The following is a 13207-nucleotide window of genomic DNA, read 5'->3' as shown; positions in this document are numbered from 1 at the left end:
TGACTTTACATGTCTGTGTAAAGTGTGAGTCTTGGGGGCTTATAGAAGAAACAAAGCCCTGAACAGTTTGCCTTTGGTACATTTGCACATGCTGCTTAATCTTTTAATGGATGATATTAGTGGCAGTGTGGTGAAATAAGAATAATTTCTACCTAAATAGTAGATAACGTGGTGTTTGGGGGGTAGGAAACACGTAGAAGGGGCAGGGCTTGGTCCTGTAGCACAGCGTTGAGCTGCGCACAGACACTGGAATCCTTTTCTGTGTGTGAAAGCTAAACCCTCTCCCATTCTGCATCCGATGCTTGTTTCGCCACCTTGGCAGGGTCTGGTCTGAGTCTATTTTGGGGTGACAGGCGGCAGGTTTGGGCACAAGTGTTGCTCAGGGCTGTGTTTCCTTCAGCTGATCTCGATCAGTCACAAAGACCTGAAGTGCTGCAGCTCCTGGAGACTGGTAAGAAAAACGTCTGTCAATAGAAGAAGGGAGAAGTCCCTGCCAGCGCTTCACCTTGTTCACGGGGCCTCTGCCCCCTCTCTGAGGGGAAAAAGCAGTGTTTAGATTCGATGGGGTGTTGATCTCTGGGGTTGTGGGTGCCTGATGGTCGCTGTGGTTCTTACTGGTTTGTGCCGGATGGGATGGGTGACGTTTACATTCTTGTTGTGTTATGGTTTGGGTGGCAGATTCGAGGCTCAGTGCAAGATCTCCCTCGCTCCTGGCCAGCCCGAGGAGCCGGTGAATATGGTGAATAAACCATGTTTCATTGCAGCTCCTGCCCTTCTCCCTTCACCCTGAAGGGTTTATGCACCCCGCAACTGGGCTGGCTGCAGCACTGGCTTAGTTTTTTATTGGAAGGGATATTTGGGGTAATTTGACCTGGTTTTGCTGCTTCTCAACGGTAAAAGTCAGTGGCGTGGTCACCATAGGAAATGCCCTGGATCGGACCCGGCGCCCGCTGCCCCCCCAACCCCCGGGACGGAACGCGCCCACCGGGGGCTCGAACCCGCCCGCCCCCGGGCGCGGCGCCGTCCCCACCGCCGGCCGCTAGGGGGCAGCAGCGCGGCGCTGAGCGCCTCTCGCCGCGAGGGGCCGCTTCCGGCGCACGTGGGCCGCGCGCGCACATGGAGGCGGTGAGCGGGGCCGGGGCCGATGGAGGGGAGCGGGACGGGGACCGCGACCGCGAGGGGCGGGTGTGGGGGAGCCGGGGCGCTCCGGGGCCCCCTGCCGTCCCCCGGCGTTCCCCTGTGGGGCTTCTCCTGTCCCCGTCCCGCGTGGGACCCGGCTGGGTGTTTCTCCCTCCCACGGGATCCGCGCCGCGTTTCCTCGTAGCGGCTCCTTCCACCCCGGGCGGGTGGGGGCTGCGGGGCTGCTCCCCTGTCCCCGGTGCGGTCCCCGCCCTGAGCCCGCTGTCCCGCAGACCATGTCGCCGGACGAGGACGTGCAGCGGCTCCTGATCCAGTTCCGGGACGAGGCGGGGGAGTCCCTGGGCTCTCCCTTCGACGTCCCGGTCACCATCACCCCGGACAAGCTGCAGCTGGTCTGCAATGCCCTCCTGCAGAAGGTGAGACACCCCCCGCCCCGAGCTCCCCCGGCACCCCCCGAGCCCTCCCCTCGCTACCCCTCCTGCCTTTTCTCCTCCAGGATGAGCCGGTGCCTCTGGCCTTCTTCGTCCACGATGCCGAGATCGTGGCGTCGCTGGAGAAGACCCTGGCAGGGCAGAGCGTGGAGACGGAGAAGGTCCTGGACATCATCTACCAGCCCCAGGCGGTGTTCAGGGTGCGGGCCGTGACCCGCTGCACCAGCTCCCTGGAGGGACACACCGAGGCCGTCATCTCCGTGGCCTTTAGCCCCACGGGAAAGTACGAGGGTCTGGCTGCAGGTGGGGGGCTCAGTGGCTGCTCTTGTGCCCCCCACGCTCAGCTGGGCTCTTCCTCCTCTCCCAGGTACCTGGCGAGCGGCTCTGGAGACACCACTGTCCGCTTCTGGGACCTCAGCACGGAGACGCCGCAGTTCACGGCCAAAGGTGGGTGCAGGGGTGTCCCAGGAGGGCAGCTCCTGACCCTCCTCCCTCAGGGACCCCCTGTCTGCTCCGGGGGACCAACAGAGCAGAGCCTGGCTGCAGTCTGAGCCATACAGGCTGGGACTGTGGCTCCGGGAGGGAGTGACCCTCTTTCACTAACAGTGTGGAGGAAGAGGGTCTGGCCAGGAGGAACACAGAGGGGTCCTCCTACCTCCAGTCCTGTCTCAGGGCGGCTGCGTGCTGGGACACTGGGGACACTCGTGGCTCTCTGCTCACGCCTGCTCGTGCTCTCTCTGCCAGGTCACCGGCACTGGGTGCTCAGCATCGCCTGGTCGCCCGACGGCAAGAAGCTGGCTTCGGGCTGCAAGAACAGCCAGGTACGTGTTAGCTCCCAGCTCCCTCGTCCGGCTGCGCTGGGGATGTCTGTGGGAGCACGGAGACCCTCTGCAGCCCTGTTCTGAACGAAAATGAAACCTGATAAAGGAGCTTCGGGGCATTAGGGGCAAAAACTTGTTTTTTCTGGGATGTGAGGAGTGTGTCCAGTTGTTGTGAGCAGGATTCCTGTTCCCCAGAGGAGCTGTGCGTGTGGATGCGTTGCAATAGTTGCAAGTGGCGTCTCTGAACTCTGTGCTGGGCAGGGCTCTGGCTTTGTCGCCTTTGCAGACCTCGTGCCACTGAGCCCTGCTGTCTTGTGGCAGATGCTTTTCCCTCTGTGCAGGAAAGAGTCCAGGCTTTGGCTGTGGTCCTTGGCAGACGGCTCCATGACGAGGGAGGTGTCTGGAGCGAGAAGGGGTATCGCCCGGCCAAGCCAGGGCTGCTGTTCGCATGACCCAGCCGTGCAGCAGCAGCCTGTTTCGCAGTGCTCCCGCTCAGACGCAGCCAAATTCCCTCTTACAGGAATGCGAAGTAGGCCCTGCCCCGGCTGTGGGGCAAAATGTGCGCACTTAAGGCGTGCACAGAAACGCCCGGGGAAGCGGGAGCACTTTTGGGCGATTAGAAGTGAGTCAGTAACACGGACGTGCAGAGGGACAGTCGCTTGATATGACCTTTGAGCAGTCTGTGAGCAATGAGAGTGGCCACGGAGCTGCCAAGCGCTGCTGTCCCGTGCTCTGTTTCTGAGTGGCCGCGCCTTTGGGCTGCTTTGATACCAGCCACGGGGACACGGGCCAGGCCAGGGTGGCTCTGCCCTGGTTTGGTGCTATTCTGGCTTTAATCTAACCCAGGGAGCTGCTTATCCTCCGTTTCCCTGTTTCTCCCAGGTTCTTAAGTAGCGGATGACTAATGCCTTGGCTCTTTGGATGAACATTTATGTAGAGAGTGAAAAAACAAGAGAAAACCAGCATGTGTCCCACCCACAGAATCCGATAATAAGTAGCATTTAGCGCGCTCTGGCTTTCATGGTGCTCTGCAAACAGTCACTAACTCTCTGGCACAGGATGTCAGAGGCTCAGGCTGGCTTTTTGGGGACCTGGATTGGTTTTGCGTTGAGGCAGATATTTTTGTAGCGGCAGCGTTTTAGGCGGAGAGGAGGGCAATTGGGTCTCATGCTTTGCGATGTCAGCTGATGGCTGCAGGGATCGGGAAAGGCATCCAACCCTCCTGTCCCCCCCCCCTTTCTGCTCCCTGCTTCTGCCAATGTAAATGCGACCCCAAGGACACCTATCCTTTCTAAACAGAGCCTGAACGTTTCTGGGATTCACATGATGTGTGTGGCCTGACGCGACCCTCTTGCTTTCTCTCTTGGGCAGATATTTCTCTGGGACCCAGCCACTGGCAATCAGATTGGCCGGGTGCTCTCCGGCCACTCCAAATGGATCACGTGTCTGTGCTGGGAGCCGCTCCACATGTAAGTGAAGGGCCAGCCCAGCCCTTTGCCTTTACTCGGATGGAAAAGAGCAGTCTGACCTGAAGGGCACTGCTCCTGTTTGCCTTTCTCCTGTTACAGTGCGCAGAGGGGTTGCGTGCAGGAGAATGGCCTCCAAGGTGGGGCGGGAAAAACACATCCAGCTCGGAGCCAGGAGTCCCAGCCACTGCTCACGGTCCCTGTGAGGGTGCTGGGCATACCACTGCCAGGCTGTGCCTCTTTTCCCCTGTATAAAAGACATACAGTGTCCTCATGATGCTGGAGGAACATTTGATGTGCTGCTCCCCGGCGTGCTGAGCTGGGAGCAGGAAAGCCTGCCCGCGCGGTGCCCGAGCGCAGCCTCTGCAGAGCACTCCCGTTCTGCTCTCCTGCGTCCTGGTTGCCTTCTCGTCCTGTTGATTTATCATGAGGGCTGATGAACTGTGCAGTCCCCTTATCCCCTCGATCAGCTAAAGCTCTGTCTGGGAGAGATGGGTGGAGGGGGACAGTTGTAACCAATAATCCAAGACATTAGAGAAATAAATAAATAAAAAGAAAGAAAAAGGGCCCTTCAGAGCAGAGCCCTGCAAATTGAATTTGCCAGTAAGAAACTCCATCTATTTGCAAACAATTACCTAGATTAGCAAAAACTGATTATAAAGGAGGATGAGGAAATGGGAGAGGAGGGAGATGACCCTGCCAGGGCTCTGCTGCTCTGTCTCCATCCAGCTGCACTCCCCGCTCAGTTCCTGCACAACAGGAGAGGCCATGCTCTTCCTCACTGCTGCGGCTGCCAGGGACCACTTGCTTTGATGTTAAAACTGTGCTGAGTGATAAAGATGTTGTGCAAAGGACAGAGGGCAGCTGCTTACAGATGTGTTAAATTTGCCCGCTGAGCCGCGTGGATGGACGTTGCACTCTGTGTCCGCGGGCTGGCATGTTTCCTGCTGGAGACAAAGCGCGGCACAGGCAGGGGGGAGCATTTGATGCATTCCGGTTGCTGCTGGTCTCTGCTGCCTGGGTAGGACAGACTGACCCCCTGCCCAAGGTTCTCCCCATTTCCCGGGGAAGGTGCTGGTTTGTTGTCTCCTCATTAGCCAGCAGGTTGAAGCTGCCTCCTGTGAAAACAAGGTCATTGCCAAGCGCTCAGGTGCCAGGTTTACCCTGGATTGATGCCTCCAGCGTGCAGCGCGGGAGTCCGTTTGAAAGGAAGCATCTGTCTGCCTCTCCCATACCTTGTGGGATCTTGTTCTCCATAGGTCAGCACTCTGCCCCTGCCTAGGCTCTCTTGTCTTAAGCCAAAAGAGAAAGTTGTTTTTTATCAACTTCTGGGCCCTTGAATCGTCTGGGGCTGATGGGGAAGGAGCTTGGTGGAGGAGCTCTGTGCACTGTGCAAATGGATTTGATCTTCTTTTTGCCCAGAAACCCAGAGTGCCGCTACCTGGCGAGTGCCTCCAAGGATGGCAGCATCCGCATCTGGGACACACTGATGGGCAGGTGCGACAAAATCCTCACAAGCCACACGCAGTCGGTGACGTGTGTGAAGTGGGGAGGCGATGGCTTGCTCTATTCCTCCTCCCAGGACAGGACCATCAAAGTCTGGAGGACCCAGGACGTGAGTGAGGCGTACAGCCCTGGGGGCTGCTGGCAGAGGGGGCTGGACGCGCTGTGTTGTAGCTTTGTGTGCTCTTCTGGGACAGCTTGTGCCCTGGAAGATGGAGGTGCAGTGTGGGTGCTGTGTCCTCTTGACCCAGCAGAGCCTGTTGCTTAGCACTGTTTGGAAGAGATAGCTGTTGTGCAATGTTTTCATCCCTAAAAGCATAAAATGTGACTAGAAGCTGGAAACATCCCTGGAGCGACCTGTGCTGGTGGGTTCCTTGCAGGGACCTGCAGGAAAGCAGTCCCTAAAGCTCAGCAGTGTCATTTCTTCCCTGCTAAGCCTGGCTCTAAGCCTGGCTACAGTCCTGCCTTCCTCTTGGGCAAGATGGTTTGGAAAGTCTAAGGTTGGTCCCTGCAGCATGGTGGGTCTGGTGGGTCCTACGCAGTCTGGCTCTGTCCTGCCTGTTCCTCTCCAAGGGGGTGTTTTTCTTTCCAGGGGGTCCTGTGCCGCACCTTGCAGGGCCACGCTCACTGGGTGAACACCATGGCCCTTAGCACCGACTATGTTCTCCGCACTGGTGCCTTTGAACCTGCTGAAGCCACCATCAACCCACAGGATGTGAGCGGCTCCTGTAAGTGCAGCACCCGTGTTGTAGGCTGGGGGAGGCGGTGGGAAGGATAGTGAGGAGACCTGATGTCTCTTCTTAATGTTGCCATGAGCCAAAGCAATCTTGAGAGCTGGAAGCAGGTCTTCTGCTGGTGTTGGTCGTGCTGGAAGCCATGATCTTCCTTGTCCACGCACAGAGTCAAGCAGTCTTGGGGATAGCAAGGCCACCCTGTTTTCAAGAGCTTTTGCTCCCAGTATTGTCCTTGGCAAAGAGGAAGTGGCTGAGCAGTCATAAATGTGTCTGTCTGGCCCATGGAGCCAGGGTTGGAATTGGCATCACAGGGTTATAAAGTTTCCTTTCACCTAAGGATTGCAAATCTCTCAATCTTCCCCTCTCCCTTTCCCTCTCTCAGTGGCAGAACTGAAGGACAAGGCACGGCAGAGGTATGACCAAGTCAGGGTAAGTCTCTTGTCCCTGCTGTCATTTCTAAGACTATTACTGGTGGAAGCAGTAAACACGGACTTGTACAGTAAACAACAGTTGGCTGTTGACGCCAGCACTGGTGTGCTTCCGAGTTCTCCACACCTGGCTTGTATGAGACTTGGGTTCTTTCATCCCTTTCTCAGGGCCAGGAACCGGAGAGGCTTGTCTCGGGCTCAGATGATTTCACGCTGTTCCTTTGGAGACCAGCAGAAGACAAGAAGCCACTGGAGAGAATGACAGGCCACCAAGCATTGATTAACCAAGTGCTGTTCTCGCCAGACACCCGGCTAATAGCCAGTGCTTCCTTTGACAAGTCCATAAAGCTCTGGGATGGTAGGACAGGAAAGTGAGTTGGTTTGTTGTGTTACAGAGGTGGTGCTTGTATGACGTCTGCGTGTAATGCACAGGTTACGCAGAGATGGGCTCCAGTGTCATTGCCAGCAACTCCGTGGTGTGTTCAGCATCTCCGTAGCCTGAACTCATGCAAAGTAATTCTGCTGCCTCTATCTCTCCCTGCCCTTGGGAAGTCCCTTCTCCAGCACTTCTTGTGTTATGGGGTCTGTGCTTGGCCGGGTGTGTGCAACCACGCTGTAACCCAGCCACAGCACTGCCTGGCACCCGTGCGGCACGTTCTGCCTGCTGCAGGGTCAGTTCTCCAGGGCAGGCGCAGCCGTGGTGGGGTGGGACGTTCCACTCGGCTGCCCTCCTGAAGACGTGTGTGTTGCACGCTGTAGACTGACCCAGTTTAAATGGTTCCTGTGCCAGAGAACAGCTTGTTCTGGACGATGCAAATTCTTGTAATTACAAATGATGCTATTGGTGTTTGGATGCTCCTGTAGTCCAGCTTTTAACCTTCTGCTAGAGTGTTGGTGAGCTCGCTGGGGCAGTGGTCCTTCCCTGGTTTTGCCTTTGTACTGATGAGCTTGGGTTCATATCAGTAATTTTAATGGTCCTTCTAAAGCCAGGCTGCTCAGCCAGAGAGGAGGACACGTCTGCATGGTGAGGCTGTAGTGTTGCCTGCTGGATAAGGGTTTCTTGGCAGAGGAGCTGAGATGAAGAGCCCTCTGTCCTCTAGAAGGCTCTGAGCCCATCTGGGAGGATTTTTAGACGTGGACTTTGGACTCTGTATAGCAATTGACTGCCTTGTGTGTGCTGGTTTGGGGTGTGCTGAGCATCCCATGACTGTGCTTGTTTGCTCATAGGTAGAGGAGAAACACAAAGGCTGGGCAAGGGCAGGTTTGGAACAGACCCAGCTGCCCGTTCCTCTAACGGCGTCTTCATGCCTCCTCCGCACCAGGTACCTGACGTCACTGAGAGGGCACGTCTCAGCTGTGTATCAGATCGCCTGGTCAGCCGACAGCCGCTTGCTGGTGAGCGGGAGCAGTGACAGCACACTGAAGGTCTGGGATGCCAAGATGAAGAAACTGGCCATCGATCTGCCTGGCCATGCAGATGAGGTGAGGTGTCTGGTCGAGTCGAGGTGTTTGAGAGAAGCAGGAACAACTCCTCCTCCCAGCAGAGATAACTGTGTCTTTCCCTAATACTAGGTGTATGCAACAGATTGGAGCCCGGACGGACAGCGGGTAGCGAGTGGAGGGAAGGATAAATGTTTGCGGATGTAAGTAACCTGTTGTCTGTCCATAGAGGATGTTGCGGCTACCTCACATGTCCTTCAGGAGCTGCTGTCTCCTTGCAGAGACCTGCACGGTTAGGGCCTCATCTCTCCTTGCAGAGAGCACAGCACTGGGCCAAATTCCAGCTTGCAGACGTGACCTCCCTCAGGGCAGGAACTGCTGCTGTCCCTTGGGAGATGTCTAGAAAGCAGAGTCCCTCCAACTGAGCAGTCAGTAGTGAAATTTGACTCAGACATTTTGGCTCCTGGAGAGGGGAAGGAACAGTTGCACCAGTCGGTCAGACCCTTCTTTTCTCACCTTCCTCCGTCTCCCAGTTATGCAGACAGACAAATTCCTGTGAGCTGGTTGCCATTTGACTATGGCTGATGAAGGAACCCGGTCCCCAGGCCCCTGCTGCACTGCTCTCGTACGGTACCTGCTGAGCCGGACCACAGGGATATAACGGCTCTTTCCATTTGCAGATGGCGTCGATAGGAGCAGTGGCACGAAGCCGCTTGTCCCGTCCTAAGCTGGCCTGCCCTTGGCACAATCTGCCCGGGAGATCTGCGAGGTGATGGACAACAGAGACTGGCCCAAGCACGACTCCTTATTCCTGTTGGCTGCTCTCCCTCATGGACTTTCTCCTTACATTTATTTAAGGAAATTTTAATTCTAGTTCTTATTAAGAGCTGTGCTTTGCAGGATGATTTACTCTGAACTTTACAGGAGGGATATCTCATCTGCCTCCATCTCAACTGGCTCTTTATTGAGATTTCAGCCTTAACAGTAGCCTGTCCCCTTGAAAGGGGCAAGCGAAGGGTGGGGGACAGCTCATGCCCTTTCTGGCTGTGTGAAGAATCCTGCAGGGAAGAGGCTTTTAGCGGGAACAGAAGGGGTTGTCCTTGTGTGACCTTCAGAGAGGGAGGGTGGGAGGGAGGGGAAAATTCAGCACATCATTACATTGCAGAATTGTGCTGGGCTGCATGCCTGGGACAAAGATCTGCTGAGAATAAGGTCTCGGGGCTTCTCCTTATTCCAGTAAGGTTTTGCCTTTCCTCTCAGCCCATTTCCCTGTGGGCTGTGCTGAGCATTATCTGTTAGTGATCCTCCGCATCCACAGCAGATAACTCACTCGTCCATTCAGGGTGCAACAGGCATGGACTTCAAACAACTGCTAGAGCTGTGCTGAGTTTTCAGGTCTCAGTGGTTCTTAGAAATGGGGAAATTAGGCACTTCTGCCTCTGGACAGGAGGGAGTGCCTGTTTCCCATCCACTGCCAGCTCGGGGGGGAAGGAAGGAAGGAAGGAAGGAAGAAAGGAAGGGGTGGGGAAGAGGAATGGAGCAGGCATTTTGGGTGGTGTTTGTCCCTTGCCCTGGATACGTGCTGACAGCAGAGCTGGGACTGTCACAGTACATGGCAAATCTTCCATTACACAGAGTTGGCTCCTTCTGGAATTTCTCAAGTGCATTTACTTGCCCAGTGGGTGAGAGGGATTCACACTGTCAGTTATATATTTGCAAGCTTGCTTATGAGCCTTTTTATAAGTCAATTCAGGTTTCCAACAATCATGAGGTCAATAGACCTGGATTTAGTGTTTATTTCCAGGATGCTTACGAAACGGTGAAAATCAAGGTGTGATTAATAAGGAACGGAGATTATATTGTCTGATTTAGTTGCAGCAAGCTAGCGTGAAGGCCAAAACGTTCTCAATAGCCCTCATACTGCAGTAGCCACCCAGTGATTACTGCAATTCAGAACAGGAGTTTGGGTCTCAGATGCTTCTCAGCTGCAGAAGATGCATTTTAGGACTTTATTCCTGTTGGCAGGATTGCTTTGGAGAGTTAATAGTGCAGTAATGGCCATTTGCTTGTCTGCAAGTGTTCAGGTGAGCAAAAGACTAGAATAAAGGGTTAAATCTTTAACATGACTGAGAAGAAATAGTGGTTCCTGTTGTTAGTATCTCTGCCAGCCAAGTCAGCAGGCTCTATCTTCATGGGATCTTTTGGGAAGAACTCAATATCCTATACCTGCTCTTTCATTAACGTGCTTCCTCCAGCTGGTTCTTGCTGACGGTGAAGGCCATGTTGCATCCATCTGCATAAACAAAATCTTTCATAATTAGCTAAGGTAAATGTAGTGGGACAGAGAGTGATTGAAAACTGTGGCTGATAATTCTGCCTCCCCAGACTGCCGTGGCCTTGGGAAGGAGAGGAGCACATGTGCAGCTGACAGATCTCTGGTAAGAGGCGAGAAGCCTGCCCGTTTTGCAAGGTTTTTTGGGCTGCCTGTGCTAAAGGAAACGATCCGCCCTTGGGAGTTCAGCTCCGTGTCTCTGGGTTTGACTTGCTGAAAGCAGCAGCTTCAGCAGCTCCTGGTTGTATGTGGCTCTTTCTGAGGGAAGAAGCATCGTTCTCTGCTTCTTCTCCCAAAGTGCTGAACGGAGTCACTGTGCCCTGTTAATCTATGGTGCGTTTTGTGTTAGAAGTGGGGGTGTATCAGAGCCAGGGGAAGTGATCCTGACTGCGGGGACTGGCTTGGCCGTGTGTGTGTGTACGTGTACCTAAAGGTCACTTCCTTCTCCACTGATTTCCAAACCAAAGCAATCACTGTGCCCTCCGGCTGTGCTCCTAACCTAGGCTAGCTCCTGCCATCCCTTCAGACTCTGCTTCTGGGGTATTAAGCACTGAATGGAGTTCAATGAAAACCCCCCTCCCTAATGCTGGAGCAGAAAGCTTTTCCAAAGCAAAGTGAGACCTTTTGAAGAGAGAGAGGGCCTTGCAACTAAGTTTACACCAAAATAAGCTTATCTTGGCCTTAATCTTTCTGTGACCTGATAGTGGGTGGATTTTGAACTACACTATGTGATGGGTTTGCACATAGACCAAATCATATTTTCCTATCTAAGGAGTTGTTACTATTTTAATCATTCATACAGTACCAGCCTTCATGCATACTAAGTGCTGGCCCCGTTCCAGCTGTATTCCTCAGCAATCCTGTAACACTCCTCCCAGTTTTATTTGAGTGCGGCACTTCCCGGGCCTCGCTCTGCAGTCTCCTGCCTGCTCTCATGCGCTGGGGAAGAGCTGCTGCCCTTTGCTTCGGGGCTGGCTTCTTTTTGGCAGGAGGCGAAGCAAACGTGCAAGCTTCCTCACTCTGCTGGCAATGGTAATGTGAGCTTTAATTAGCTAATTTTTAGAATTGCAGTTGCAGATTTGGGTCGTTGGTGATAATGGGGAAGACGTTACTTTTTGTTAAAGGATAAATCTAGAAGGTAGGCTGGAGCTTTCTGATTGCTTTTCTGGGAACTGCATCGCTAACCTTACAAAATACCCGCTGAAACACATGAACTTTTCCAGTGCTGTGCGATAGGAATCTCAGTATCTGCTCCTGTGTTTCAATCCAGTTTCTGCCGAGTTACTCAAGTGTACCACACAGGTGTGCCTACCACAAGGGCATTAGTTTTCACTGGTAATATAGGAATAATTTTAAGCATATCCGGAAACTGTTTGTCCCGTGGAGCCCACTGACACTTTCTCCTTTAAAAGGTGTGATAGCTCAGCCAATGCCACCATTAATTTTGTTACAAATCCTCAATGGGAGGACAGTGCTGATAAGGACTGGGAAGCATGCCAGTCCTCTGAGAGGGGTTTACCTGTCTCATAAATTCCTGGGTATGGTGGAGGGAGAGATGGAAGGAGAGAAGAAAATGGTAAGCACACCTAGAGGGAAGTAAATCTTTGGATAGCACTGAGATGAGCAGGATGGTGCCAGACTCCTGTCTTTTCGGGCTGATTTAGAGAAGTGAGGCCTTAGCATGCTTACAAAACTGTTCTTGGGGCTGTGTCTTCTGCTTACCCATGCAGGAGGGCAGGCCAAGTGGTGTACATGTTGGGTTCCCTTCGTCTTGGGTCCTTGGAGCCACACGTTCGTGTTCTGTGCCACTCAGCTGATCTCCTGATCTTTTTCCCAGATCAGTAATCTAACTTCCACGTGCATGTTTATAGCCTGGAGAGAGATACGAGAAAAATCTTGTGATGAACAGGAAGAAAATAATCATTTGTTGTTCTGTATGAACATTGGGAACAACCCAGTTTAGTGGGAGATGTCCCTGCCCGTGGTAGGGGCTTGGATCAAGATGATCTTTAAGGTCCCTTCCAACCCAAACCATTCTATGATTCTATGTGTTTCTACCTCAGAAAGGGCTGCATTTTGGTGGTATGGCAGAAAAGGGCTTACTGTGAAGACCATTAGTGCTTTTGAGGATGAAAGGTATTAGGGAAACTCAGAACAGTGATGTCTGTGTTCTGGGGAGCTGCTACCAGATGAAAGTGTACTTCTGTGTATTCAGACAAGCAACCTGGAAGGTGCTAATTCATTCCTAGATCTGTTGCTTTTGTGATCATGAGTCCTGGCTCACATCTGAGGGACTAATTTGGCTGAAGCAATGTAGTGCAGCTGGAAAGAGCCACAAATCCGTCTCCAGTGCAGTTATTCTGTGTTTTTGTCACTCTGATCCTGTAAATTGGTGGTCCTTGCTGAGCTGTAGGTCGGTGGTGGTCTCTGTCAGTGGGCTGCAGTTCTTGCACGGTATGATGTTAAAAATAAACAAACTCAGGACACAGTACTCTGTGCTTTTGAAGAATCACTGTGATCAGTTACACAGGGTACTGGTGCCCACAGCCCAGCCGTGCTTTTTGAGCGTGCTGAGTATTTTATTGTCCTGCCGCGTGGCTTGTCAGAGCAGAGCAGTGCATCCCTCCGAGTGCTGCAGGGCTGCCGCTGCCTGCCAGCACTAAATGGCGAATATCTGTCCGTATTCCTTGGGCGAGGGAGGAGCAGCATGAGCCCCATGGAGTTACCCTGCATCACTCTCCCAACATCTCTAGTAACGAGGCTCCCTTTGGGAAAGGCGAGTGAATTCAGTCCGTTCTGCCTCTGACCTCTCTCGGCAGCAAAATCAAGCAAAGGTGCTGTTTGTAAATAGGTTTATTGTAGTCTGCCAGTGCTGGGAATATTGACACCTAGAAGCTCTCCCAGATGCTAAT

The 13207-nt window shown here is 53.5% G+C and overlaps 1 protein-coding gene across 4 annotated transcripts; it reads left to right on the top strand.

The window, feature by feature from the left end:
- Nucleotides 1-432: 432 nt before the first annotated feature.
- On the top strand, nt 433-9076 carry NLE1 (notchless homolog 1). Of its 4 annotated transcripts, none has more exons than XM_054210171.1 (13): nt 433-451; nt 1413-1556; nt 1637-1854; nt 1939-2018; nt 2316-2392; nt 3764-3861; nt 5281-5473; nt 5954-6089; nt 6478-6524; nt 6692-6894; nt 7846-8005; nt 8096-8166; nt 8644-9076. In XM_054210171.1, exons 2-13 carry the CDS (start codon nt 1416-1418, stop codon nt 8654-8656), a joined length of 1437 nt encoding a protein of 478 aa, XP_054066146.1. In that variant the 5' UTR covers nt 433-451; nt 1413-1415; the 3' UTR covers nt 8657-9076. The 4 variants fall into 4 exon arrangements, with proteins under 4 accessions (XP_054066146.1, XP_054066145.1, XP_054066147.1 ...); XM_054210170.1 differs by lacking the exon at nt 433-451 and adding an exon at nt 1101-1125; XM_054210172.1 differs by lacking the exons at nt 433-451; nt 1413-1556; nt 1637-1854; nt 1939-2018 and having other exon boundaries at nt 2322-2392; nt 5281-5355; nt 5441-5473.
- The last annotated feature ends 4131 nt before the right edge of the window (nt 9077-13207 follow it).

The sequence above is a fragment of the Rissa tridactyla genome, chromosome 7 (assembly GCF_028500815.1).
Source record: "Rissa tridactyla isolate bRisTri1 chromosome 7, bRisTri1.patW.cur.20221130, whole genome shotgun sequence".
Lineage (NCBI taxonomy): Eukaryota > Metazoa > Chordata > Aves > Charadriiformes > Laridae > Rissa > Rissa tridactyla.
This window is presented reverse-complemented; position numbering and strand designations above follow the sequence as displayed.

Bases quoted from the DNA above. Each gene is read 5' to 3' on its own strand.
- NLE1 (XM_054210170.1), top strand. The intron at 1,557-1,636 runs GTGAGACACCCC...TTTCTCCTCCAG, and splicing joins GCAATGCCCTCCTGCAGAAG to GATGAGCCGGTGCCTCTGGC. The intron at 2,019-2,315 runs GTGGGTGCAGGG...TCTCTCTGCCAG, and splicing joins GCCGCAGTTCACGGCCAAAG to GTCACCGGCACTGGGTGCTC.